Source organism: Ciconia boyciana, chromosome 4 (genome assembly GCF_034638445.1).
Source record: "Ciconia boyciana chromosome 4, ASM3463844v1, whole genome shotgun sequence".
NCBI classification, from domain to species: Eukaryota; Metazoa; Chordata; class Aves; order Ciconiiformes; family Ciconiidae; genus Ciconia; species Ciconia boyciana.
In genome coordinates, this window is record NC_132937.1 from 28,247,438 (window position 1) to 28,274,291 (window position 26,854).

The 26,854-nt window shown below is 43.7% G+C and overlaps 1 protein-coding gene and 1 long non-coding RNA gene across 7 annotated transcripts; both read left to right on the forward strand.

Moving 5' to 3' along the window:
- The first annotated feature begins 7 nt into the window (after positions 1 to 7).
- On the forward strand, positions 8 to 2,619 carry LOC140650947 (uncharacterized). Of its 2 annotated transcripts, none has more exons than XR_012042208.1 (3): positions 8 to 88; positions 201 to 344; positions 2,012 to 2,619. It is a non-coding gene; the product is annotated as an uncharacterized lncRNA (long non-coding RNA). The 2 variants fall into 2 exon arrangements; XR_012042209.1 differs by having other exon boundaries at positions 9 to 84.
- Positions 2,620 to 7,777: 5,158 nt separating this feature from the next.
- On the forward strand, positions 7,778 to 26,549 carry LOC140650945 (cilia- and flagella-associated protein 53-like). Of its 5 annotated transcripts, none has more exons than XM_072859859.1 (8): positions 7,778 to 7,895; positions 8,538 to 8,767; positions 11,103 to 11,276; positions 18,537 to 18,840; positions 22,269 to 22,487; positions 23,592 to 23,808; positions 24,290 to 24,392; positions 25,862 to 26,548. In XM_072859859.1, the coding sequence occupies exons 1-8, from the start codon at positions 7,824 to 7,826 to the stop codon at positions 26,100 to 26,102; spliced, it is 1,560 nt and encodes a 519-aa protein (XP_072715960.1). In that variant the 5' UTR covers positions 7,778 to 7,823; the 3' UTR covers positions 26,103 to 26,548. The 5 variants fall into 5 exon arrangements, with proteins under 5 accessions (XP_072715960.1, XP_072715958.1, XP_072715959.1 ...); XM_072859857.1 differs by having other exon boundaries at positions 7,794 to 8,246; positions 25,862 to 26,549; XM_072859858.1 differs by having other exon boundaries at positions 7,794 to 7,922; positions 25,862 to 26,549.
- Positions 26,550 to 26,854: the final 305 nt, after the last annotated feature.

The window sequence follows — 26,854 nt, forward strand, 5'->3', positions numbered from 1 at the left end:
CCGTGGCCAACGAGGCAGGTTCCCAAGCAGGGGATTGGGGAGCGCCGGGAACAAATGTCAAAGCAAGTTATTGTTGACTTCGGCGTGGGTATTTTTCTTTTTTTTTTTTTTAATTCTGCAACTTTCAAGCTGAGTTAAACTGAGATTTTGTGGACAGCTCTCACTGCGGCTAAAAGTTTTCCATCAAATCTGCCTTCCAGGACTGCTAACCCACAGCCGAGTGTCTCCCTTCATCCAGCACTTCTCCACCTTTCTGGTTTGGCACCGTCTCACGCTCATCTCTTCAATCACACGCACCACGAATAGCAGAAATACAGCTTCGGCGTGGGTTTGGACGCTCAACGGTATGTCCTAACCAGCGAAACGTGAGGCTGAGCAGCCGCAGGGAGAGGGATTTTAATTTGGTGACTGCAGAGGGCTACAAACGTTGCTTTGTTTCCATCAGGCCAGCCTCGTGCTTTTAAAAACAAGCCAAAGGTGTAGGGCCGGCAGGCAGGGGTTTGTTTTGCAAAGAAGATCTCTGGCAGCCTGAACCGAGCTGAACCCAACTCTCTGCTCAGATGCAGGATGCAGCGATAACAAATTTCCCGTCTTTGCCCCTTCCCAGCAAAAATAGCTGCGATCCAGTTTTCTTCGGGGGATGTGGATTTTGGAGGGTTGTGCTGAAGTAGCTCTCCAGTGGGAAATGACGGAAAGGGAGCTCACGGACAGTCTCTGCCCTCAGCCCATGAATTTAAGCCAGGCAAAGCCAGTTCTGCTTTGAAAGGCAGCAGAAGGCCCTGTGCCGACTGCTGAAATCACAGAAATCCCCACACAGAAAGCAGGGTGAAGCCGATCTCCAAATTAAATTCCTTTAAGAGTAAAGATCAGTGCAAAGTCAGACCTCGATGCCAGTGCTGGCAGAGCTCCTCCTGCCAGCAAGCCTGTCTTTGCCACGATAATTTGTATTACAGCAAGAAATATTAACAGAGTGTATAAATGTGGAGTATTTCTTAATTTAAAAAAAATAATCAGCATTTTCACTTTTCCCCGCAGCGTGGCAGGCTGAGGTGTTAATAAAGGAAATCGCCTGGAAACCATTTATCTTCATAATTTTGTGGGAACGACTGGTAATCTGGGGGAAATACTTTGAATTAGAATGAAAGGGCAAATTCTGAAGTTTCATTTGAAATGAAACATAAAGGAATAACAAAAAACCACCAAAGAATCCACCCTACCAAACAAACCCCATCTTTCTCTAATATCAAGATATTGTTTCCATTTTTGTTGCTTGCCAGTTCTCTATTTTATTTTAAAAGAAAATAAATGAGAATGAAATAGCATTGTTAATCAAAATGTTACCAGCTGTACGCTGTTTCTTTCAAAGCAAAATGTTATTAAAATCAACGACAGCTGATTTTTTATTAAAGGTGGTCTAGAGAGTAACTTGCCAGAACAAGGATGTGCCTGTAGAGACGCATCCCAACCATCGCAGACAGCCCCAGTTATGATATTCCACACCATTCTCCCACCAAATTAATCTTAATTTCAAGTGATTCCTGTTGAACATGGGGTTTTAAAAAAGCAGTAAGCTGGAAATTTCACAGTCAACTTTGGAAAGGAGTGGGGAAAAAAGGAAATGTAAAGTATCTAACACGATAACAGAAAGATAGCCGAAAAGGAAGCTCGGTTTCCAGAGCTGCTCTCTGCCTTGGGATCTTTTGCCCTGGACAAATTGGGTGGGTTTGTTTGGTTTAAGTCTGAATTTGGTTTAGGAAACATGTTGGGAAAACAACAGGTTTCCCACTGATTTATTTATTGCATGTTTTGCAACATTGTAAGCTCAGTGGTTTGCACTGGAAGCTGTAACGTTTGGTAGGAAAAGGATCTTTACTTTTTCCCTTACCCACCAGGCATCAATGATGTAAAGATAAATATTCCCTTCTGCACACCAGACCATCTATCTGAAAATACCTCTCTTTAGTTTTCTTCCCACTAGACTAAACAACTTGTCAGCTCTGGTATTTTCCAGATCTGATTCTCTCCCATTGAGCCTCATTTTTCTTGAAGTGCCTAAAAATGGGGAGCATGTTCCCCGAGGGTTTTGCTGTGCCGAAGAGGATGGCGAACCCCTCTGGCTTCTTCTGCAGCGCCATGGCGTTGCTGACTCACTTCCAGCTTGTGATCATCTATTGCTGCAGATCTATTTCTACCGAAGGAACCGCTTCCGAGCCAGCTGTTCCCCATCTGCTTCTCCCGATTATTCCTGCCAGGCTGGGCGACCCTGCCCTGGTCCTTTCTGTGCCACATCTGATTTTTCAGCCCTTTCCTCCAAATCCTCAAGGTCGTTTGGAAACTCCATCCCTACCCCAGTCCTAGCCCTCGCCACCTCCACGTGCTCTCCAGATTTAAATTCTCTATTCTCTCCTGCATGTTATTACTGAAATTAAAACCCACGAGAGGCGGGTGCAGAAGCCCAGGTGACAGCAAACGGCAGGTGACTGTCCCCGGGCCGGGGATCGTTCCCAACGGGCAGCGGGGATGAAGCTGCCATGGGGTGCGGGGAGGCGTTAAAAGCCTTATCATATTTATTGCTTCTTTCCCCGCAAGGCCTATTAGCCATCACAGAAGGAAATGAGATTAAAGTGAAACTATTTGTCCTTGACAAATCTACGTTGCGTGGTATTCACCTCTGTATTTTCTTCATAGTTGCTTACGAATGATTTCACAATTACTTATTCCATGGTCTCTTTGATGTTGTTTTTCAGGAACTGAAGTTAATTAGCTTGTAATTTCCAAGCCCTTCCTTTTTTTTTTTTTTTTTTTTTTAAATTGAGCCTACATTCCCCCTTTCTCAGCCTGCCAGCACCTCACCTCCCTCCCAAAACCCCCTTTGCAAACATCTCTGAGTTGGCTGGGAACACTTTTTAAGTCCTCTAGGATGAAGTCCATCTCACAAAGTTCATTTGAGAGCCATCAGTTTATAAAACCTCAGCGTAACCTGTCCTTTCCTCATTCTCTGGCTGACTCTACCCCTTTATCCCTGCTTTCCGCTGTGCCACCTGCCGATTGTGCCGGACGTTTTGATGACCAGCGGTGCAATGGGAACAGAAAATCAGTCTCCTGTGGTTGGCATGCGAGGACCACGCAGAAGCACCTTTCATGACCTGATTTCTCAGAATTGTTTGGATCTCTTGAAAAGACTCATGTAAAAATAACAGGAAGGAAAGTTTACAGTCAGCAGACATAGCTTTTTAGATAAAAACATTGAAATTATCCTTTATGGAGACCACAGAATTACCAAAAAGTGACGTTTGAAAAACTCAGATACTTTCAGTTCCTCTTTAAATACTCCAGCTGGGTTACACACTCAGTTCTTGTCCCAGTCATGAAAAAATGTGTTTCCCAGCAACAAATATTCACATTTTCTCATTTTTACAGTAGGGAAATTGTTCCCATAGGGATTTTAATTAGGAAGGCAAGGACTCTACTTGGCTCTTCATCCCACGCCATCAGAGAGCCCACCACAGCAGCTGTATTCACTGGAGCGCTCACGTGCGGGGGTTTGCAGTTTAGACCTTGCTGTAGCGCTAGACACAGCATTTGATTTCTACCATACTTCAGTACTCTGCTGAGCAGGTACTATAGATAACGCTGCACCGACCCCGAAGCTGTGACTCCAGCGATTTCAGACCTCATGCTCTGCTCCATCGACCCTGATTTGCTGGGAGGGGAATTTTGACCACACCACCGGTCTTACCCCACTTGCTGACCTGGTGACCGAGGACAGCCAAGCAGGATGTAGGTGATGAAACCCTGAAAGATGCCTGGTTAGCTCTTCTGTGATATTTCATTGTAGTTACAAGCGAAACTACAGCAATGCAAAGATGTTTTGGTCTCTGGATCCCAGTGGCAGCAGTCAAAGGTTGGCACCTAAAACCAGATGAGGCTCTGGGTCTGTGTCCAGTGCAGGACTTAAACCAGTAGCTCTAGAGGGACAGGAATACTGGCAGCACTGGGTACCGGCAAGCCCGGGCAGGAGGACAAAGTCTTCTCAGTGAAACCTGGAGCATGCAGGGAGAGGAAGGAAGAGAAGTTTGCTGAGGAGAGCACTGGCAGTCAGCTCTTGGGGCAGGGAGGAAGGGAAGGACTACAGGCAGCTTTTCACAAATAAGCACAGTTTTAATGGCTGGATCCACCAAACTGTGTAAATATGCTTCTGGGGCAGCCCTAAGATACACTGTCTGTGTTCGTGATGATCTTCTCATGCTGAGATTATTCACCCCTCCTTCATGCTGTGTTCCCTTTTTGCGGTTACTCTTTGCTCTTTCAAGGTTGAGAGAAAGAAAGGAGAATAACATCATCTCTACTCGCCGTGGGTTTGGAGAGAGGAGAGCAGCTGATCTTCTCTCCCACTCCCTTCCGCTGCGCGGGTCGGGGGTAAAAAAGAGCATTTGGCTCATGGCACCTGGCTCAGACATGGTTGGGGAAGGGCTCTGATCTTCGCACTTCTACATTTAAACCACAACCACCAAGCACGACCTGTGTACGCAGCTGGTACCATCAGCCGAGGCCAAATGTAGATCTGTCAGCCTGTCAGCTGGCTCCTTTACTCACTCCGAAAGTTCACAGATCTCTTTTCAGCTCCTAATATTTCAAAGCTGACCAGCAACTCCTGCGCTCCAACTCAAAATTTCTCAGCCCTCACACGAAACTCAGAGTTGATTAAACATTAAGAATTGCTCATCTCCAAATGATGCACCAACACTAGAAGCTGGCATCTTGCTGCCATGCAGTTCCACAGGGAGACACACGGCCGCAACAGAAACACGTGCTTTATTACAGATAACCCTGAAGAATGCTGATCGTTAACGCTGCTTACAGCTGCGTGACAAAACATCTGCAGGACTCTGAGGCTGCAGAACTTACTACCAGCACAAATTCCAATTAATCACGAAGGTGAGAGATGAGAGACAAGATGTGAGGCTGCTTTCTCGGGGGAAACCGCACATTCCTGCGGCAGCTGGGGCTGCGTGGCTCTGCACCAAGACACGCGGTGCTGGCTGGCAGGTACTGGCTGTGACACACGGCTGAAGGAAAGGCTTTATTTTTAACGTTTATTTTTAACATACATTAGTGTAAGTTCTGAGCTCTGCTAGTCATGCGAAGTATGTCAATGGAGGCATGTTAGCGTGACTCTCTTATCCCTAATTCCTGACTCAGACAGTCATGTGGATCTGAGAAAACAGCAAATCCTTCAAAAAAATGAATAGAAGTACCCAAAAGACATAAAAAACAGGAGTCATGATTTCCCTAACAAGTATTTTGAAGACTGCCTGCAGGCGCTGGCAGGGAGGATTAGAAAGGAGCATGACCAGAGGAACCAGAGACGGTCTGGAGTGTGACCGGGGAGGAAACCCTGGGGGAATTCAGAACCAGAGAGGAACTGGCAACTTCTCAGCGCCCCAGCCTGGGAAGCCCAGGGCATCTCTGGGGCAGGACTTGTCATCCTGCAGAAGGAAGGGACCTGGTGTGCTCAAGTGCTGGCTCATGCAGCCACCACAATCCCACACAAAAGGAATAGGCAGCCGCTGTAGAAAAAGTTTTTACTTTTATGAGGGGTGGGGATGACTTTGGTTCCCTTAAAATGAGTTATTTTTACTTCTAGAGGAAGAAGTAAAAGGCTTCTTTTGTACAAAGTAAAGGGGGAATTGTTCATCAGTTGATACCAATCAACTGATCATACTTCCTTGAAGAGCAGAAAGGCTCTCCTGTTCTTGCCGGATTTTCCCACCACAGATTTTGCTCTTGAGAAATGGCTCTGGTATGCCGAGTTGCTTTAACTCATCACCTGGCACCATCCTACCCAACTCATTCCCAGCCTTTCCCTCATGCTGACGTTAGCGTTCTTGCTGCTGAGCCAAGGCAGATCAAGCCCGAGGAGCCACATCATCCCGTTATCAGGGTTTAGCTACGTGAGCTGTATCTTTGCGCCGATATGTCTGAACGGGGAGAGAAAGGAGAGGCGACTCCAACCCTTTTTGTGGCTGGCTGCACTCCGTTTAAAGCAGTTTGAAACCTTGGCCCACATCTAAAGCTCTGACTTCTGTGCAGTTGTTGACACCCGAGTGTCAAGTGGGGCTTTTTCCTGGAAAGTTCCTTGGCTGTTCCTTAGAGAGAGGTTTCAGGAGGGAGAATCCAAGCCAGCAAATCCCGGACAGACCATATGCTATATATATCCTATATATATTCCCCCAGTGAGGAAACCATGGGGAACAACGCAGCAACCAGGATCCCCTTTGGCATGTAAGCTAAAGATAATCTGTTTTTTTTTCATCTAACGTTAATGTAAAATAAGCTCAAAGTCACAAGACATCCATCATGCCTTTGGACTAAAATCAGCTTTTTCAGGAGGAAATATTTTCAAAACTGGGGGAGGGACTTTGCAAAAAACATTAATAGGGGAATCGGAGGATCCACACCCCCTAGTTTATTTTAGATTTCAAACAGATGGAAGTGCTGCACACTTCTATACTGTCTATATTTATTTATTATACATAAAATTGATCTGTGGTTTTGTGTAAATGTTAAGACTAAGGCAACATTTTCCATTAAACACCCCATAAAATATTAGGCAAAACCATACTAGACCAAGAAATTCAGCCCTCCCAACAGTTAAAGATGAGAGTTTTCCAGGGAAAAAGCCACAGTTCCCAGCAGTGAAGTCGTTTCCCTCTCCCAAACATCTCAAAGACTAAGTCACAACAGGGTGATAGCGTAAGTCTCTACTGAAATAAACTCAAGAGATGCCAGTTCAAACGCTACCGCGATGGCGGAACACATACTCCAGTGTCTAAACGCTGTGTATCGTACAGCTTGCTTTGATCGTGCAAGGATCCCATCACTGATAACTGAAGTAATTGCACTGCAAATTGCAATGGAATGAGAACAAGCTTTGCAGTCAGCTTTAAACATTGACCTTTCTTCCTTTGGATCATTTTTTCAACTTATCAGCCGAGTCCTGATTATCTGCAAGAAAGCAAGTTCTTGGCAGTACCAGTGTTCCTAGGCTTCAAAGCTTCAGCGACAGCTTTTTCCTGTGACCTCTTTGAGGGCAATGAACTTGAAGCAATCGCTGATCCACAGCCAATGTTTTATTTCCCATTTTCCTCCAACCTGGGCAGCTCTGGAACCTGTCCATCGGCAGGACGAGTACCACAAGAGGCCTTTACCAGGGGCCTGCCCGTCTCAACCAGGGAGCTGATGCTGCCGGGTTCACACGGCAACCATCAACCTCTGGGCACAGGGAACCCATTCACGCCATTAAATCTTTTATAGATCTTCCTTTTATGCCCATATTAACTCAAAACTTTTCACCCCTGTACCCATCTGCGCCAGCCTCCGCTCCCACTAGATGTCACCAGCACTTCACAGCGAGGCAACCTTACACCAACGAGGGGCACCGGGGGCTGTGCTCTCGGGGGGCCTGACTGACGCGCGGCAGGGACGGGGCCCTGGATGCTCTGTCCCCCTCGGAGGACCTGCGGCCCCACAGCTCAGCGCCCACACGGCTGCGGCCCGGGAGCGGTGGCACGGTATGTCCGGGCCGGGGCCGGGCACCCCTCCCGGCGCCATTACAGCCCGCCCGCCTCCCTCAGCCCTCCCGGCAGGCTGCGCATGCGCAACACCGCGCGACCGTTTCCCCCCCTCCCCACCTTCCTTCCTGCGCTTGCGCCGGACGGGGTTTCCGCGCGCGCGTCCCCGGCGTCATGAGGTCACTTCCGCCTCGGTGCTTTGCTATAGCAACGGGCGGCGCGTCCCCGCTTGCTGGCACGGCCGCGGCCATGGAGCCGCAGCGGCGGCAACAGCGGCGGTGCCGGGAGATGACCGGGCCCGTCCCGCACTCCTTGGCGCTGGTGAAGGACCGCGCCGGCCCGGGTGGGGTCTGCTCCGCTCCCGGGTGGTGCGGGGTCCTTGGGGCGGGCACCCCAAGCCGGTGTCGGCTGGGGCAGGGCCCTCTGAGAGGAGCCGGGAGCGGTGCGGGATGGGGTTCCCGGGGGAGGCCGGTGCCGTGCGGCCTGAGGGCCTTAGCAGGACCCGCCGCCATCCGTTGCGGGTCCCTGGGGGAGCCGGTCCAACTGTACCCGTGCAGGGCGAGGTTGCTCCTTTGGGGGTATGTGGGCCCATGGGGTGCAGCAGTGTGTGAGGAGACGCTCAGAGCCCCGGGGAGCTGTGCCGGAGAGGGAGGTGGCTGGAGGTTACCTGTGGTGAGAACGTTTGCTCGGTATGCATAAAGCAGGCCATAAACACCCTCTTGGATGTATAGGGTAAGATTGAAGTTGTAGCCTGGGCAACAGAGGAGTGCTGGCACCTGAAGCCATTTCGAGCTCTTGTACTGGTGGTGTGCTCCTCAAGGCAAGGCTTGTCAGGATTTACCCCTAATTACCTTGAACTCTCATTGTTTGGTGTTATGTACTTATTTGGTCATTAATTCAACTAAAATAAACCACAGAATAACTGATAGTATTTTCACCACTGACATATGCGTTCTCTTACAGAGAGACAAGCCTCCTAAGGAACAAACAAGTGAAAATTTTCTATTGGCCTCCAGAGAGAAAGAAAAGGAACTCCTTGAATATGCTGATTTCTTAAAGCTCTACAACCACTATCGCAATGTCTATGAGTGGCAGCAACGCAATGAACAAAAATGGCTGCACAGCGTTGTGCAGAGAAAGGTGGATGCGACAATGCAGGAGTATCTGGCAGGGACTGATGAGAGACGAGAGAGGTAGCAAACGAGTAGCTAATACCAATATCTGCCCTACTGTTTTCACCTTAACTGTATGCTTAGAGGAATGAGTATGGGAAAAATGCTCAGCTGAGCTCAGCTCTGTACATTACACTGTGCATTGTGGCATGGTATTCGTTATTCATCGTAACAGAAAGCGTGCTTAATTGGCAGACAAGCAGCAGAGTAGAGCAAACAGTAGCCTTTGGACCCTCGTTACTAGTACTAGTCACTGAGCCGATCAGTAGAGATATGTATTCAAACACAGTAACTAGGACAGTTCAGGTGGCATTTAGAGCCTTGTCTGCCAAATGCAAGAGAAAAGTAGTATTATAGCACTTTCATGGCTTGATTTTTAAAGAGAACGAAGAGTACTTTGATAAAAGTGTCAGCAGCTGTAATTGTTGGGTGTAACTGAGGGTTTTGTTGCAACCTCATTAAGTTAATGTTTAGGTCCTACAAGTAATGCTTTGCAGCACAGGCTGTTGAAAGAAATTAAAATTTGTCAGAAGTCTGTCAAAAATAATAAAGGTGAGGCATATTACTGTCTTGTAAAGAACACAATTGTGCTGTGCTGATCTTAGAAAAAAAAATCGTGTGGTTTAATTTCTCAGTTACTCTTTCATGTTAAATGACTTTGGAGCTGTGAAGGTCATCAGTTTGGTATCCTAGTCTGATGTGGCTTCACAGGACAGGAATTGTACCCCAGGTGCACAGAATCACTGAGGTTGGAAGGAACCTCCTGAGATAACCTAGTCCAACCCCCTGCTCAAGCAGTCACCTACAGCAGGGTGCCCAGGAGGACTGTGTCTATTTGGGTTTTGCTTACTTTCACATGTGGAGACTTCACCACTTCTGTGGGCAACCTGTTCCAGTATTTCACCACCCTCACAGTAAAAAAAAAAAAAGTGTTTTCTTGTGTTCAGGTGGAATTTCACATGTTTTAATTTGTGCCCATTGCCTCTTGTTGTGTCAATGGGCACTCCTGAGAAGAAGCTGTCTCCCTCTTCTGTGTTCCTCCCTTCAGGTATTTATATACATTGATAAGATCCCCCCCCGAACCTTCTCTTCTCCAGGCTGAACAGTCCAAGATCTCACAGGAGAGAAAGATCTTTACGAGAGATTTTCCTTTTAGGAGAGATGCTCCAGCCCCTTAATCATCTTCGTGGCCCTTCACTGGGCTCGCTCCACTAAATCTGTATCTTTCTTGTGCTGGGGAGCCCAGAACTGGACCCAGCACTCTGGATGAGGTCTTATCAGTGCTGAGAGGAAGGATCACCCCACTTAACCTGCTGGCAGTGCTCTTCCTTATGCAGCCCAAGATGCTGTTGGCCTTCTTTGCCGCAAGGGTGCATTGCTGGCTTACGTTTGGCTTGTCTGCCAGGACCCCCAGGTCCCTTTCTGCAGAGCCACTTTCCAGCCTGTCAGCCCCCAGCGTGTACCAATGCATGGGGTTATTCCTCCCCAGGTGCCGGATTTTTGTTGAACTTCATGGGATTTGTTGTTATTTAGCTGCTTAAGATCCCCATGCTCTTTGCAAGGAGACTCGGCTCAGCACCTGGTGAAGAGAATGCAATTCAGTTTCCAGAATTAGCCACTCTTTGGTTTTGTTACTATAACTCCCACCAGCAGTGCCAGCGTAGGTCCATAGCTCTATTGCTCATGCAGTAGCAGGGGCATCCCATTACGTAAAAGTGAGAGTGATTTCCCAGAGGCTGCTGTGGCATTAGGGCTGGAATTAGTGAGTTTCTGGATTCCTTAGTCCCAGGTTTCTTACTGCTAGGATTAATAGAGAGGTAAATGGTGGTGTGTTTAAAAATTGCCAATTTGACATAATTTGCTCATCAAAGATCTTTCAGGATGAAGTGGTTTACGGAGTGATGCTAAAATAACAAAAGGTAGTTTGAGAGAAGATACAATTGTAGATGCATAGAGAAGGGTGGTAAATACCAGGGAGGGATTATGCAGAAGGATGACAATAGTACAAGATCAAATCGATATCAACTGGTGACAAATGTAGCCTGGAAATTAGAAGAATTTGTTTAATGGGGGACTGAAGTTGTAAAGCAGCATTGGAAATGGGTTTGTAAGATAAGGAGCTTAAATTGTGCCAGGACAGAATCACTCATGTTATGCTGTAAGATCCCCTCCGTGGGCACAACAGGAGTGATCCCCGAGTTAAAACTTGATGTTCCCTTGGACGTTCCCTTCTTTGACATTTGCAAGAAGTGTTGAAAGGAGCCCAGTACCCATTTTGCACTAATAACAAATAAACTAAACTTTATCATTCAACAGGAGGATTGTTTTAGCTTTTATTTAAATGTTTTCATTACAGGCTTCGTGAGCTTCTGGAGGCAGAGGAAAGTAGGTACTTTGCTGAGATGGAATCACTTGAAGAAACGGTACTGGAGAAACAAGAGAAAATGAGGGAGCGAGCAAAATTACTGAGAGAGAAGAGAGAAAAAGAAAGACAACAACTGGTGGCTGAAAAACGAGAGCAGCAATTCAGGTATCTTATAAAATAGAATTTGGGTTAAGTAAATACAAAGAGGCAATTTAACAAGAAGGTGACAATAATAAACTGAGGAAGGAAAGATGAATGTGATTGAAATGATAAAACAAAAAAAAATAAGGTGGTTTGGATAGAGGTGTATGAGCTTTGCCAGAAGTTGAAAGGCCTCAGCTATGCTGCATGCAGTGGAGTGGAGTACGGTCTTTTTCTGACTTTCGATGAAGGGGTGCAGCCTCTAAAGATCAGGGATCCAAATTTGCAATGCTGTAACACTCAGTAAAGTGTGTGAGACAAATTTTCATTAATAGAGATGAAGGTGACAGGTACAGAGAACTGTACTGTCTCCATTATTTGATTTAAGTGTTGAGATAGCATGTAAACATTCTTCCAAGTGTAGTGCGAAACTCCTTGTCCTGTGTTAGCCATCCCTGCCCCGTCACCTGCCAAGTCAGCTGTTTTTGTAATTCCTTGTTCTGGTGTGTAGTTCTATTTTGGCTTTATACTATTGCAGTGAAAAGAGTTCATGGAAGGTTAATTTGGCCTAAATCATGCTTATTAAGCTAATATATTGAAGATCCTTGGAAAGTTAAGATTGTCCAAAAAGACAGTGTTTTTATTTATTGCATGCTCTTCAAGAGTACCAGCCAAAGCTAAGGTTTTAATGCAACCTGAGGTTCCGTGCCAAGTCTTCCTGGATGCTGAGCTTGGCAGCGTCTTTTGAAGTCATTAAGATCTGCAGGTGCTTATCAGGTCCTGAGGCTTTGGCATGAAATCTGACTCGTACAATTCTTGGAAATCTGGTTTTCTGAGGAAGGGATGAAAATAATATTAATGTAATTTAATTGTAATAATTTGAAGTGTCTCTTCCCAGTCTCCCACAGTGCTATGGAAATCCACAACACCTGCTTCTCAGTGTGCAGAGGCTGGGGATAAAAATCAACGCTTGCTCTCACTTGTGCATAAACTCTAATTAACTAATTTCACAGATAAATGTTGGTTTCTTAAATGTGGAGTTTATTGACTGAGGTGTTAAGGCAGTGTATGCACTTCTAAATTCACATGCTGGCTTTAAAATATGGCCCTCGCAATTTACAGTTCCTTGTTTGTTCTCTACCCATCATAAAGTGGTTGAAATGCGTGTTTAAAATTGTTTAGAGGAGACACTGCTGGAGTGCCCTTTCTTTTGTACTTGTAGCTTGTCTTACATGCCAAGGAGAAGGGATTCAGCTTGCGATTTAGACACCTAAAGGTAGGTGTCTAAGTGTTGGCATCTTTATATTCACTGGGAATCTCAAATCGTGTTCTACTCAGTAGATCTTCATTGAGATCAGGACAGTTACAGGAACCTAATGTTATCCTAAAGTAGGCATATACTGGTCTGCCAGTTGAGCTGCACCTTAGCCTCCACTGACTGCATTGATTAGGTTCCCATTGATTAGTATGGGAATTTAGCTCGCATGTAGGTTCCTGTTTAGATGCCTAATTTTAGATATTTTAATTGCAAAATGAATCCCACCAGTGAATCTCATCATCTGGTGATGCATACTTGGACTTTCATGCCGCAGTTGTCTGTCTTAATCTCTCAGGTCCTCTTTCTTCCCAGTACGACCCTATTGATACATGGTTCACTCAGTCTCATGGGATCATTCCCATCATTCCTCTACCTTTTCCAGTCTGCTCTTGGATCTAGGCAATATTCATACCACATAGTATCCCATTAAAAAGTGTTGCTGGAGCTTTACTGGTGTTGTTCTGCTGGCTGCAGTTTTCCAGAGGATTTAGAGGCAGTGAAATTGTCTTTCTTCACAGCTGTTGTGAGTGGCAATCTTTGAGTATCTTTGCAAATGAATCTTCACCTACAGTGCACAGGCTGCTTCTCTTTGAGTGTCTTGATGTAATAGAAATACATTTCCATAGTCAGTTCTTCCCTCTGTTCTTCTAGCTCTGTCTCTTTCTACTTTTAAATTAAGGTCCCTATAAAAACCCAAAACTTTAATAACACCAGCTGACAACAGTTCACCTTGTCTGTTGATCTCTCGTTCGGAAGGCAGATATCTTTCTTCATGTATATGCTTAGCAATATTTTAAAGTCTGTTCTTCTCTGTCATTTTCCAACGAGAAAGGAAGTCTCTACTGTGGCGATCGATTCTGATTAGATTAGTAATTTCTAATATCTGAATCTGCATGTATTTGTTGTCTTTAAGTAGCCCCAAATCTGTTTTTTCTCCCACTGTTAGCTGTTACTCTTCCTCCTAAACCACCCTGGTCTATGCAGAGATCTGTGAGCAAGCTTTGCTGCTCAGGAAACCAGCACTTACCGAAGATCCACAACCAGAAATCTGTAATTGTGTCACAACCTGTCCTCTAGGGCAGTGGTCTCCAAACCTGTTTGATTGCGCACCCCTATCAGTAAAAAATAATTTTTAGCGCTCACCCCCAATATGTTTACTTATTTATAAATTATATACTTGTACTACTGTACTAGTATATTATGTACATTACAAAGCATATGGAAAAATAGAAATTAAGAGGGTGGGGTAAAGATGAAATAAACACTATTTTTATTTTTAATGTTATGTATTAATGGTACAAAACATATTTTCTTCCCGCACCCTAGTGGATTGTCTTGCACACCCACTTTGGAGACCATTGCTCTAGGGTACACGCAGAGGAGCCCTGGGAGGTCATTTCAGGAACAGGTGGATGTACACATGATTTTCTGTTTTTCTTTGCCTGTGAATTTACAACTATTTTGAATGTCTTTCTGAAACCTAATACAGACTTCTTTATATTTCTTTTAACTTTAAGCAAGGCGCTTGTTGTGGTTTAGCCCCAGTCGGCAACTAAGCACCACGCAGCCACTTGCTCACTCCCCCCTCACCGGGGTGGGGGAGAGAATTAGGAGAGTAAAAGTGAGAAAACTCGAGGGTTGAGACAAAGACAGTTTAATAGGGAAAGCAAAAGCCACGCACGCAAGCAAAGCAAAGCAAGGCATTCCTTCACTCCTTCCCATGGGCAGGCAGGTGTTCAGCCATCTCCAGGACAGCAGGGCTCCATCACACATAACGGTGACTTGGGAAGACAAACGCCATCGCTCCGAATGTCCCCCCCTTCCTCCTTCTTCCCCAGCTTTATATACTGGGCATGACGCCATATGGTCTGGAATAGCCCTTTGGGCAGTTTGGGTCAACTGTCCTGGCTGTGCGCCCTCCCAGCTTCTTCTGCCCCTGGCAGAGCAGGGGAAGCTGAAAAGTCCTTGACCAGTGCAGCAACAACTAAAACATCTCTGTGCTATCAACACTGTTTTCAGCACAAATCCAAAACATAGCCCCATACCAGCCACTATAAAGAAAATTAACTCTATCTCAGCTGAAACCAGGACAGCGTTCCACTCTTTTGCAAGTATAGATTCTCAAACCTGAGGTATAGGAGCACCTATAGTGTACAGCGCTCCAGTACATTGTTCCAGAGTACTAAAAGGCAGCTCTCTTATCAGCCATGTGGGCTGGGTTTGGAGCTGTAGCCTCAGGGTATAGATTTAACAGCTTCTCAGTAGTCATCTTAGCCGGGAAGAGTCCTTTGTCGCAAGGTGACAGTGGGCACAGTCCTTGGACCACCCAAGTCCTGCTGGAATTCATTTTAATGAAGGGCTACAACTTGTATGAAAAGATATTCAGCCAGTTTTAGCCCGAGGGCATGTTCATCATTGGTATCTTTAAAGAAAATTGCTATGTCTTAAAATTTGCATGAAACACGTATTACATCCTCTTTCTTTTGATAACATCAGAAGCATCCATCCAGAGAATGTTGTTATCACAACAACTTTGCACTGCAGCCATAAAATGAATAAATAACTGGGTTGGGGCAAAATAAATGCAGTTTCTGTCTTTGGGAAGTGACTACATACAGGCACGATTTTAATGTTAAGAAGCTTAGGATAGCAAAGTGAGGAAGAAAACCAGCCATCTGGGGGAGCAGATGTTTATAGGTTGCTGTAAAAGCTGCTTTGGAGGAATTGTTTTGATGAAATCAAGCAATTACAGGGTTATTTTGTATTAAAATTCTAACCATGCCGAACTTTTATTTAACTTCTCTTCCCCTCTGAGAATTCAATTAAATTCAGATTAGTTTATAATAATGAAAAAGAATAACTAATTCTTTATTCCTTCACCGCTGAGAGAACTTTGAACCCATTGTATTAAGGTAATACAGTTATTTCTAATGGTGTAAGATTTCAAATCTTGATAACGGCATGTTTCCCTCAGAACATTTGAGAAATATGTTTTTCATGAATACTAATTAGTACTGTAGTCTTTAATCACCACTAACTTCTGCCCAGTAGTTGGAAGATAGATCCCGGTGTTAAAATGTAAGAAAACCGGCAGTGACGTAGGATGTTTGTTGACCTGCTTGAAAGCAGGGGCACCTCTTGGAGTGTGCCGTGGCTCACGGCATGCACATCGCCGTGCTGATCTCTGCTTTCGTTGTTGGGACAACCAGTCAATGAGTGGGCAGAAGGTTCCCGTCTCATACAAGGAAGAAAAACAGCCATCCCTTTTCACTAGCCTGCACTGACGTCTGCTCCTTTGTTCCTGTATTTCATCACCCTTCTCTTCTGAAGACCTGAGCTGAGGATGGTTCCTCATTCCAGGGACAGTTTCTCCTTCAGAGGATACAAGCCCAGGTCTCAGGGAAGAACACAACATTTGGTTAGAGGATGTGGCGTGTCCTAGGATTGGGGGAGAAGAGTGCTAAGTGTGGGAGGTTTTGTCTTATGGAGACTTGATGTTGATGAAAGGGGACTTGGCAGATTACTGTTGTTTCTTCTCGGTCAAGAACGGTTAAGAGGTTAGAAATGCCTTCAGGATATCAAGTAAAATGATAATTTTGTTTTCATGGTGCTGCTTTTGCTTTTATTGTTTGTGTATAATGCTTAGCACCTTTCACTGCTGCCTTCATGGCATTAGGTGCTTTACAAATAGAGGATGAAGAGAGAGATGCCCTTGGACCCAGAAGCTTACAGCTGAAATGTGAGGCAGCCAACAGTGAATGCTGACAGGAAGAAAATGTGGCGAGACCTCTGCTTCTGCATGAAATTACGGGTCAAGCATTGTGTTCTTTGACACAATGTTCATTGTGTCATTTGTTCACCTCACTTCTGCAGCACTGAGGGAGAGCGAGGTGTAGCAATCTTTCCCCTCCACAGTCACAGCTCTGATTTTGCACCACTCCACTGTAAGTTTGACTGGTTGGATGGCTCTCGCTGTGGCACTGAGAACAGGGTCAGGCTGGCTTTCGGCACTGTCACTTTTTCTGTCTGTCAGCAGCTTGTTCAGCTGGTTCTGAACTGGAGGAGGGCTATTTGGGGAAATGCTCTTTGTGGTTTATAAGCCCTGAGTAATTTTTATTAGGCTGGCTTACCATGGAGTTATATTGGTAAAGCTTTGGAAGATCTTGTAAGCCAACACACAATTATTACATGCTGGTAGTTGTCTCAGCCACATATTAATGATACCTAGAGCTGTGCTCATTCTGTGCTTGTTAGCAGGAGGTGAGCGGGAGGTGACGAAGGAGCAGTGTCAAGTAAAGAAGCCATTATTCTATAGTGTAATCTTGCTAGTCTTAGGGCAGAAATGAGTTATAGACCACCAGTCACATCCTGCGTCGCTAAACTCTTTTCCTGTTTGCCTCATTGCCAGTGGATATAGCAGTTGACCTCAGGGAGAGGCCAAATTTGCATCATTTCTGTAGCCTCCGTGGAGGTGTGAACCCATGGCCCCAGACAGAGAATAACGCCCCTATTAATTCTATACCCGAAACCCAGGTCAGGGAATATAGATGTGGGTTTAGATGGAGACAGCAGCTATTGGACTTACGAATCATTTAGAAAAGTGAAGACTTTGCAAAGACAGATCCTTAGCAGAGCCACAGAGCATGAAAAAGCAAACCACCAAATATCTATCTTTAGTGCTAGCAAACTTAACTTTGCTTTTAAGTAAAAAAAAAAAAAAATCTTAGTCAATGGAATTCATTCAGATTTTGTTTCATTGCTGTAGTTATTTAGAAAACTAAATAACTATCCTGATGTGGAGAATGATAGTACTATGAGATAGGTGCTTGATGAATAGTCAACATTTTTGCTGCACAGGATTGTCAGCTAAACATTGTATAAAGTAATAGTATTTCACGTGGTACAGGTAACTACTGCTGTCATGCAGTGGTTCAAGATTCAGTCAATGGTATCTTATGATGTCCGCTATGAATTCCTAAATAGCATTGCAATAATCTGTAGAAGATGGTTTCATTCAGCATGACATTGTGAGATATCTTTTTATTTCACAGCATTCATGTGTGTCTATCACACATCCTGAGAGCTTACAGATCCTTAATGCTTGTAGATCTTCACCATTGTCTGCTAGTTTCACATTGATTTTATGAAAAATCTGTGTCCTGGTTACAGAACAGAATTAAAATGCTTGTATATTCTTCAAATTAAATACTACTGATAGCATATGTTGATCTCAGTACTGCTTTGTTTGTAAAAATAAAAGCAGAATCTCTAAATGGTCACGTGCCCTTCAACTGGAGATAAGTACCTGCTTATACGCAACTCAATTGCCGTGAGTAAATGAAAATTGAAAGCTGTATTACTTGTTTGACTTTCTAGCTTCTCCAGACTCTTATTGCAACCTTTCTGAATTATCCCACAAAACTTCATTAAAAAAATTAATACATTTCTAGTGGTTCCTGTTTAACTGTGTAACCTAAATTTCTGCTCTCAGAGTATTTTCTGAATATGAGCGAGTTTTCAGGTGACTAGTAAACCTGTTCTAAGTCTTCATTTGAATAAAGAACAACCTACATGTTTGAACAAGTGTAGTGTGCATGTATTTTATATGATTAAATAAATTATATATGTAAAAAACTGCACACAATGCATGTTCCAACTCCACATATAAAATATACTTTGTGTATATAAAATATTTATATATTGTGCATGTGTATATATATAATTTTTATAAATGCAAATATAGGACCTGCTCTTCAACTGATTAAGGTCAAAATCTCCATCAAATCAGGCTCTCTGTGATCCCTTAGGCCTCACAAGGATTCAGTGTCAGACCAGGTGTAGAATTTGGCATCCTGAGTCGTAGTCCTCCGAGTAGTTATGAGCTGGGAGCCTCCATCCATCATACACTTCCGGACTTGCTTATTATTTTCAGACTTTTTTCTTTTAACTTTTATGTTGCCTTTCAGAGAACAATGCGAGGAGCTTCGTGTACAGCGGATGAAGAAGCATCAGAAGGAATTGTGTGAAGACCGGCTGGCCCAGCTAGCTCTGAAAGAGGAATTGAAAAAGCAACAGAAGAAGGAGGAGCAGATGTTTGCAGAGCTTTGGAAAGAGGACAGGTTGGCTAAGGAAAAGCGAGAGGCGGCGGAGATGCAGAAATCAGCCAAACAGAATCGGGAATTCCTGAATGTGCTCAGTGCCCAGGTAGCAGGGCTCAGTGCTCACAAAGAGGAGGCGAAGCGGCTGAAAGAAGAGGAGGCTCGATTGCTGGTAATTTCCATATAATTCTCAATTCAGGACTGTGTATAAGGCTCTCCTAATGGTAGGCTTACTAGACATTTAAATTAATCCATACCTTATTTGTATCTTCACCGATTCCATTAGTATCTGAGACTGTCCTATTACGCTAAGCCTCTTTTCCAGAGCTGCGGCGAATGCATTCCTGTTTACAGAGGGAAATACATCTTTTGAAACTTAGCATTGTAAAGGATTTTGTCATTCAAAGCCTCTCGGAGCCTTTGTGGGAAATTGAAATGTTTTTAAGCATTTGCCAGACATCTTTGCAGTTCTCTGATTTCCAGTTTCCTGCAGGATAGCTAAAGAGTCTTGTGTCCCAGCTGTAATGCGTAACACCAGATCTCGGACCATGATACATATGTTTAATCATCATGGGAAGTGCACTGGGAGGAAGCAGCAAGAGTGTGCTGCTCCCAGAAGGGAAGGTAAGCCAGAAGTTGAAGGTGACAGCAGGGTAGGCAAGTATGCTGTCCTCCTCGACAAGAGTCCCACAGTACCCGAAGGAACAGAGCAGAGCAGGTCTGCTGACAGTAACCAGGGTCACCTCAGAGTCCAAACTCCTCGGCAGATCTGTAGTGAGGAAGTCCAAGATGAAGCCAGCAAGTCAAGTCAGCAGGTCTGGATCAGGCTCGACCTCAGGCACAGGTGTACCTGCAGCATAGCTCACGTAGGCACCAAGGGCAAGCGACTGAGCCTAACTGCAGCTCCCAAGTGACTCCTCTCAGCCCTTCCTCACATCACTCTTTCCCAGCTCTCTGATCCAAGGCTCATGTCGGGGCTGGCTGCAAGCACAGACAGCCAAGCCCGTGCAGGGAGGTTGCAGAGCCTGTTGGTGCACTCAGGACCCTGACACATGCATGAGGAGACACATTTATATGAAAAATCCCAACTGCTTATGCCCCAGCTGACTGAATTTCAGAATCTACATTTTATTTTTTTTTTTAAACAAATTAGCAAGCAGTGCCTAAGCTTTCTTGCATATTAGTGCTGGCTGCTGTTGGGTGGCACATCACAGGAGGCATTTGCCTACCTTGGCCCAACGGTTTGGCCACTACCCTCTTTTTTCCTCATCTTTGCTCAGTGGAGGCTTGCTGTACCTGTGCTGGCTTTAGTGGGGCTTGCTAGTTCACAGTATTCTGTGTTGACTTTGTGAGTTATGAGAGACTATTTAGTTCAGACTCAGTCTTCATTTTGCAGCTATTTACATGTAGCAATTGAATGATCACTCAGGCTACTCTGTTAGGACTTGGAAGCTGCCTGGAAGCTGATGTTGGCAAGATATATACTCTGCTACTTTTTAAAAATAATGACAATAATGAATCTAAAGCTCTGAAAATCCTGGCTGTAAAACAGTGGAGTCCTTATTCTAAGCTAGACTGTTAGTTAAAAACATGCGGTATAAAATTATTTTCTTCTAACAACTTTTAAGGCACTGCCAAACCTCCCAGGCAAAGAACACTTCTTCTTAACCGGCTATTTCAGAAAAATGCTATTAGAATAGAAGACTTTGTAGCTTCCCCTGAAGACAGCTGCCTCGGGCTCCATCAGGGAGATAAATTTCTGGTAAAGTGGTTTAGTCTCTGAAAAAAAGCTTTCTTCGAAGGGTCCATAAAGGAGAGTTTCTGTATTGAAAATGAGATGTAATCCTTTTTCATCAGAAGAGGGATGTGACAGATGGCCTCCTTACAAGTTTCTCAGTGCCGAGTTGGTAGCCTGTAATCATCAGGGGTTTCATCTGGGTGAAGGACACGCTATGGACAGCTAAGTGTCTCTGTGTATAATGGTTTCTTCTGGTTGTTGCAATGGAAATAGATTATTTAGGGAAGCCAGACTTCCACCTTTGCCACAATAGACCATATGTGTGCATCAAGATATCTCAGGCTGGATGACAAAAGAGACAGCAATTTTTGCATTAGCTTTTTCATTAGCTGTTACTTACATTAGCTGCCTTCCCTAGCTCTCCCTCTGTCTTTTCTCTCCCTTAAAGAATTGTGATATCTTGAGGGGACAGAAATTACGTTATTCTGGCTGTAGTCTCAGAAGTGTTAGATGAGTTTCTGCCACAGCAGTTTAGTCCTGGCTTGCAGATGGATGGTTGGTAACAATTTCTTTGTACATTTGCAATATTGTGTTACCCCATCGTATAAACTTTCACAAAGTAAGCACCATGGATCCCATCCTTGGCTACTCTCATACCATTTCACTGATGTCAGAATTCAGCCCAAGACATGTGCCGGCTTGCCCAGTAGACTGCTATTTCCACCTTCTTTACTGTTCAAAGTTTTTTGGATTACTTAGTGGTTCAAATAATATATATTGAGTTTGAAAGCTCTTTTACCAGCTTCTGAGAATGAATCTGGCCGTTCAGGAGGATAGCAAAGTTAGCTTTGGCTTTGAAATACTGGAAGAGTCAGTGGGCGCTTTATGTCCAGCGTAAAAAGTGATGTTCCTTAGGAGGTGCAGCTTGTACTTCCTACAGGGAAGATTAGACACGTTGTTTATGGCAAACCTGCTAATGCATGTTAGAATATTTATTGACATTACAAAAGAGACATTTAATTTAAAACCAGGTTAACAAAAAGCGTGTACCTTCAAGACAGCTGAGGCATTGTTTCTGAGACCTGTAGATAAGCTAATGATGGCCACATACTGTTTTATGACTATGCTTGTAAACTTATTCAAATGCAGGATGTTCAGGAATTATGCTAAGTTACTTTATTGATGCTGCTTTGGGATTTTTTTTTTCTTGGCTAAATAATCTTGAACATACATATACCTGTTTGATCTTGAGTATGTGTGCTATTTTTCATTGTTTCTTTCCTAAGAACTCAACTTTACTGTCCCTTTTCCTGTTCTTTCCAATATAAAGTGGAATAGTTTGAAGCCATGGAAATTCAGTAACTGCCCATCAGAATATAAGGATACAATTGCTTCATGCAACCTTATGTCCACTAGAGATGCAGTGCTCTGAACATCCAGCACAGGCACAGGACAGATAATAGATGCAGAAACAGGAGGAACACATGGCTCTGTTATCGGTTAGTGGTTATGGCTGCGTGTGAAGACTTGGATATAGATCATGTGTGCTGCAATTATATCGATTTCTCTAAAGAGATTACTCTGTCTATCTGCTTGAAATATTTGGAGTACATCAGGCATTCCAGTGTTTTGGTATTGAAGTGCATGTGATAATTAAAGAGAAAAATCCTGAATTCTAATGAATGATATACTAAAATGTTCATGTGTTAACAGGTCTAATGGATGACACTAATTCTCTGTCAGCAAGAAAGGCTTTAAATATTTATCTTTGCTCTTCAGTGTTGCAATGAAACTAATTCTAGCCATCGCTTAGTTTGAAGTTATGCAATGACTTTACAAGCTGGCTATTTTTACCGTCATAGGAAGAACAGCAGCAACTGCTTAAGCTAGAAAATGAACAACTTCAGATGGAGAAACTACAGAAACAGAAGGAATGCAGGGATGCGTTGCTCAGTGCAGCACAGGACAAGAAGAATCGTCTTAATGAAGAAAAACAAGGTGAACTTGCCCTAGAGATGAAGATCTTAGAAAAATCTCTTCAGGAACCCCAGGAAGACACTGAGGAGAAAACAAAAAGAAAAGTAAGGGCTAGAGGTGTTCATTGTGAAGTTGTGGGGCAATATCTCATCTAGACTAATTTTGTGGCCCTTAGTGAACTGCACAGTATAAATGACATCAGACACAAGCCCTTTTCTCTGAACAAGTTGATTCTTTTGTTGCATAGCCTGTTGCTTCTCCTCCTGCCAGCACTCTACTTCTCTGAAGAAGCCCATTATCGGTTAAAACCCCAGCGAGTACTTTAAAGCATGCTTTGCAATCAGCAAGGCTACCAGGCTACACAAAAGCAGGGGATTCTCAGGAAATCCTGGCATCTTGTCCCTCCATGCTGATTCCATTGTGTATAAATCACCTGAGTTTTTTCATCCTTATACTTGCATGGACGTAATGGAGGTTAGAAAAATATTTTTTGTTTCATGGACTTGATTTATTGAATATTGCAACTGCAGAGAATATTTAACTTACAATATTTAACTTATTCTAATTCATTAATACTAAGAAATGGTTTTAAATCTTTAATAGCTGGATATATAGATGCAAAACCCCCATGTTAAATATCTTAGAGATGCCATGAAACCATGGATGTGTCTGTCACTTCCTAAATTTAAAGCAAGTAGATTGTCCAACTTCAGGGTGAAAATGAGTCTCAAGGTAACTTTAAGACAGAAAAAGGAGCTGCATTCATTACTCCGCTCAAGGTATTTAGAAGCTCATGTAGGTTAGGAAAGTTGTATAAACTCACTGTTAGACCTTGGCACAAAATTACAGGAGGTGACATTTAGTATTATTTATTATTATATTTATAGGTCCCAAGGCTTCTAATGCAGGTGAGGGTGACGTAGCTTGGTCAGTTGTAGAAAGTCTTTGTAAAATGTCTGTGTTGTAGGCAGCTGAGCTGCTATGGGGGAAGGGATCACTTTATATTTGTTCTGCTCTTACGCTGTTGTCCAGGCACTGTTGACTGGCCAGGAAGAAGATTCTGCACAGTTCTTTCCCATAACAGGGTTTGGGATGGAAGTCTAGGCTCCCAGTTCTCACATTGTCCGCAAACCACCACTTCCCTTCACATTTTGAAAGCGCTTTTTGAACTCATTTACTCAGATCTGCAAACATCTGTGTGTCTGCAGCAAGAGCTGTTCAAGGAGCAACAGACTTACCTGGCACACCTGGCTCAACAGCTGGAGGAGGAGAAACAGCGAGAAAAAGAAGTGGACGAGCTCCTCAAAGAAGAGATGGCGAAGGTTTGGGCCAAGAAGGCTGAGCAAGTACGATTGGAAAAGGAGGCTAGAAAGCAGCTACTGAAAGATGTCCTGGATACAAGACAACTGCAGATGGAGGAGAAGTGTAAGTAATAACAGCTTGCCGTCTGTGCAGCAAACCTACTGCATGAATACAAGTCTTGGCAAAGGCAGAGGGAGTACAACACACTGCTTTTGGGAAAACCCTCTGGCCCAGCACGCACAGGCTGTACGGTTGAGTGGACAACAATGCTACTTGTCTCTGAATCTGCTTCTGAAACTTTACTCCTACAGGCATTCCTTACACTAATTTCCCATTGCTATCACCAGAGCAGAGCCTAGTAAAGTAAGGATTGCACAAGCAAGTGATCATTATTATTAATTTTTTATTATTATTATTAAGTCCTGAATGTGAAAAAACAAGTAAGCTGAGAATACACTTGCCATTGTTTGCGTGCCTCTTCAGAAGAAACAAAACTCAGGCTCACTACTTGGCTTGAATACAGTCTCACTGTCCCTTCAAGCTTAGCAGTGCTGCTATCTTCTAAAAGTGGGGGTTTTTTGGTTGTTTGGGTTTTTTTTTGCAGTGCAGAGAAATGCAAAGGAGCAGGAAGAACTCGCTCAAGAGAGGAAGTTATTAGCTGAAGCAATCACAGAACTCAAGCATATAGAAGAAGAAAAATATGCAAGGTATTTTCCTTTTATGACATTGGCTCATTTCATTGCAGATCAATCTTTTAAACTTGTGAGTAGGCTCATTCTCATTTTCAGGTAACTCTAAGAGCACTGGGTGGGCTTTCTTCTGTTCAGAGAGGCTCTGCTCCAAACTGCTCAATAGCAGCCCTGTTACACTGCAATTGGTATTAAATTGCTAATTCTGATCTCATCACACAAAGAATGGTGTTTCATTACGTATCCTTGTTTTGGTCTTTTTGGACCATCATGTGACTTACATCCGTCGTGTTTATTAAATGCATCCCCTCATACTCTGAGCTGTTATTAGGAGCGGCAGAGGTTTGGGGAGGAGGGTTAATGAAAGGTTATTTCATTACTTACCTAGGAGAACTAGTGTGTTCAGGCTTATTAAACTCCACCTACACACATCCCTTAAACAATCACATAGTCAGCCACCAAAATACCAGACTACTGCACGTAACCCAGCTGCACGGGGTTCTCCTTACCTTACAGTTCCTCAGGGTGAGAATATAGTTACACGCAGTAGCTGAAACGTTCCTCTGGGTGTCATGCAAAGCCTAGGGCAAAGGGCCTTATTTCACTTACTCAAATTCCCTTTTGTACTCCTGCCCTCTCTCCACGCTCGTCTGTGGGAGGTAACCAAGCAGCTCCTTCCAGAGCCACTACCTGTTGTGTTCTCTGATGGCTTTATTGGTAACAATCTCCTGGATATGGCAGAAATCTCACCCTTCTGAGAGAAACATGCTGGGCTTCATTTTGGATATGCTTCGCTTAGCAAAGATGGCATTCAGTGGCATCAGTAAGCGCTGCGTGGTTCAACTGTGTTGCGTTAGCGCACAAGTCTTGACTAGACTGTTGGCATTTTAAGTGTCTGTGTGCCTGAGCATGTAGGTAGACTTCCACTGCTGCTCCAGAGGGTAGTGAAAGTAATACATGAGTCTCGAGGTAGAATGATTTCTTCTGACAGCCATTTCCTAGAATATTAGTACAACGCCGCAGCAGGAGCCTGCACCCTGTCTTCCCCGTTGGCGGTAACTTGTTATCTTCAGAATGAGGGAGTGGAGTAAGGCTGCTGCAGCAATGAGCCTGAGCTAGGAAAGGTCTGAGACCTGACACTCTCATTCTCTGTCCTGTGTCACCGTGAGGGGCAGGGAAGGCATGCTGATTACAAGGGGTTGTTCTTGCTCTTTTTTTGTGGTGGTTGTTGTTAAGCGCTGATTTTGCAATCTGCTTTATAACATACAATACAATATAACATACAGAATGCAGTGCGTTCTCTGAAGAACATAAGGTTAGCATGTAACATTTGGTTAATAGAGTGGTAGTTATACTTAACACCTAAAAGGACTTTTGAATGGTTCTTTGGTCAAGGTTGAATGCTAACAGATTGAATAATAATAATAAAAAGTTGTTTATTCTTTTACCCATACTTCATAAATAAGCTATTCATATGTCATTTCCAGAAAAGTAAAGGAAGCAAAAGAATACCAAGAGCAACTCAGGGCTCAAATTGCCTATCGACAACAGGCCCGTGATGCTGAGGAAGAAGAGAAGCAGCGAGAATATGAATCAGGTCTAGCAGCAGAGAGAGCTTACCAAGAAAGGGTACAGGACATTCTATCAAGCCCTTCTGAGAAGCTAGCAAAAACCCACCCTTTGAGAAGAAAACGAATGTCTAACTCTCAAGAAGATAATTTACGGTGATTTTTTAGCTCACTTGGTTGCCTTAAAAAACATTTTGTAAGGGTGTTTATAACTGACTTGAGTTAGCGGACCCGTCTCCACTGTGATGCTCAAAATATTTAACTGGCAAATACAAGAAACATGGTATTTTTAAAGGTTTTTTTTCCTCTTGGATTTTCTTTGACAAAATGACTGATCCAAATCAAACTGTGTGTTTTAATACAAGGATACCGTATGTTCTCTGCAGTATCGTAATGTATTATTATTACATGAGTGATATGCAGGCATTCTTTAAAATCTGCACAAAGAAAATGTGGTAGAAGAGTTTCAGCAAACTTTTATTAAAATGCCTTTCAAACTGCCAATATTTGCAAAACCTTTCTATTTAGGCAAAATGTACTTGGTGACTCATCTTCATTTTCCTTGTTAAATATAAAACTATGAATCTGTTTTACTATGGGCTAGACAGTAAAGAGCTGATATTGCTTTGCATGTGTTCTGATAGCTATTGAATGATCTGTGGAATATCGGAGTCCCAAAGCTAATCTGTGAGACCTCTGCTTGGACAGATTTAATTGTGCACGACTGAAGTCATCCTTTTCTTGCAGAAAGGGTTGTTATTTATCATTTTGGCAACTCTGCCTCTTTAGAATGCCTTGGATTGCCACCAATGCCATAGTCTGAACACACAGAATGGGGGAAGTGGAGCACCAATAGTATTTTAAGACAGAACAGTACAAAATATAGCCAGATGTCAACAGGAAGGTCTCGAA

Coding starts and splice junctions, on each gene's coding strand:
- LOC140650945 (XM_072859857.1), top strand. CDS start 7,824: ATGGAGCCGCAGCGGCGGCAACAGCGGCGGTGCCGGGAGATGACCGGG. Junction 8,768..11,102: donor ACTGATGAGAGACGAGAGAG/GTAGCAAACGAG, acceptor TTTTCATTACAG/GCTTCGTGAGCTTCTGGAGG. Junction 23,809..24,289: donor ACTGCAGATGGAGGAGAAGT/GTAAGTAATAAC, acceptor TTTTTTTTGCAG/TGCAGAGAAATGCAAAGGAG.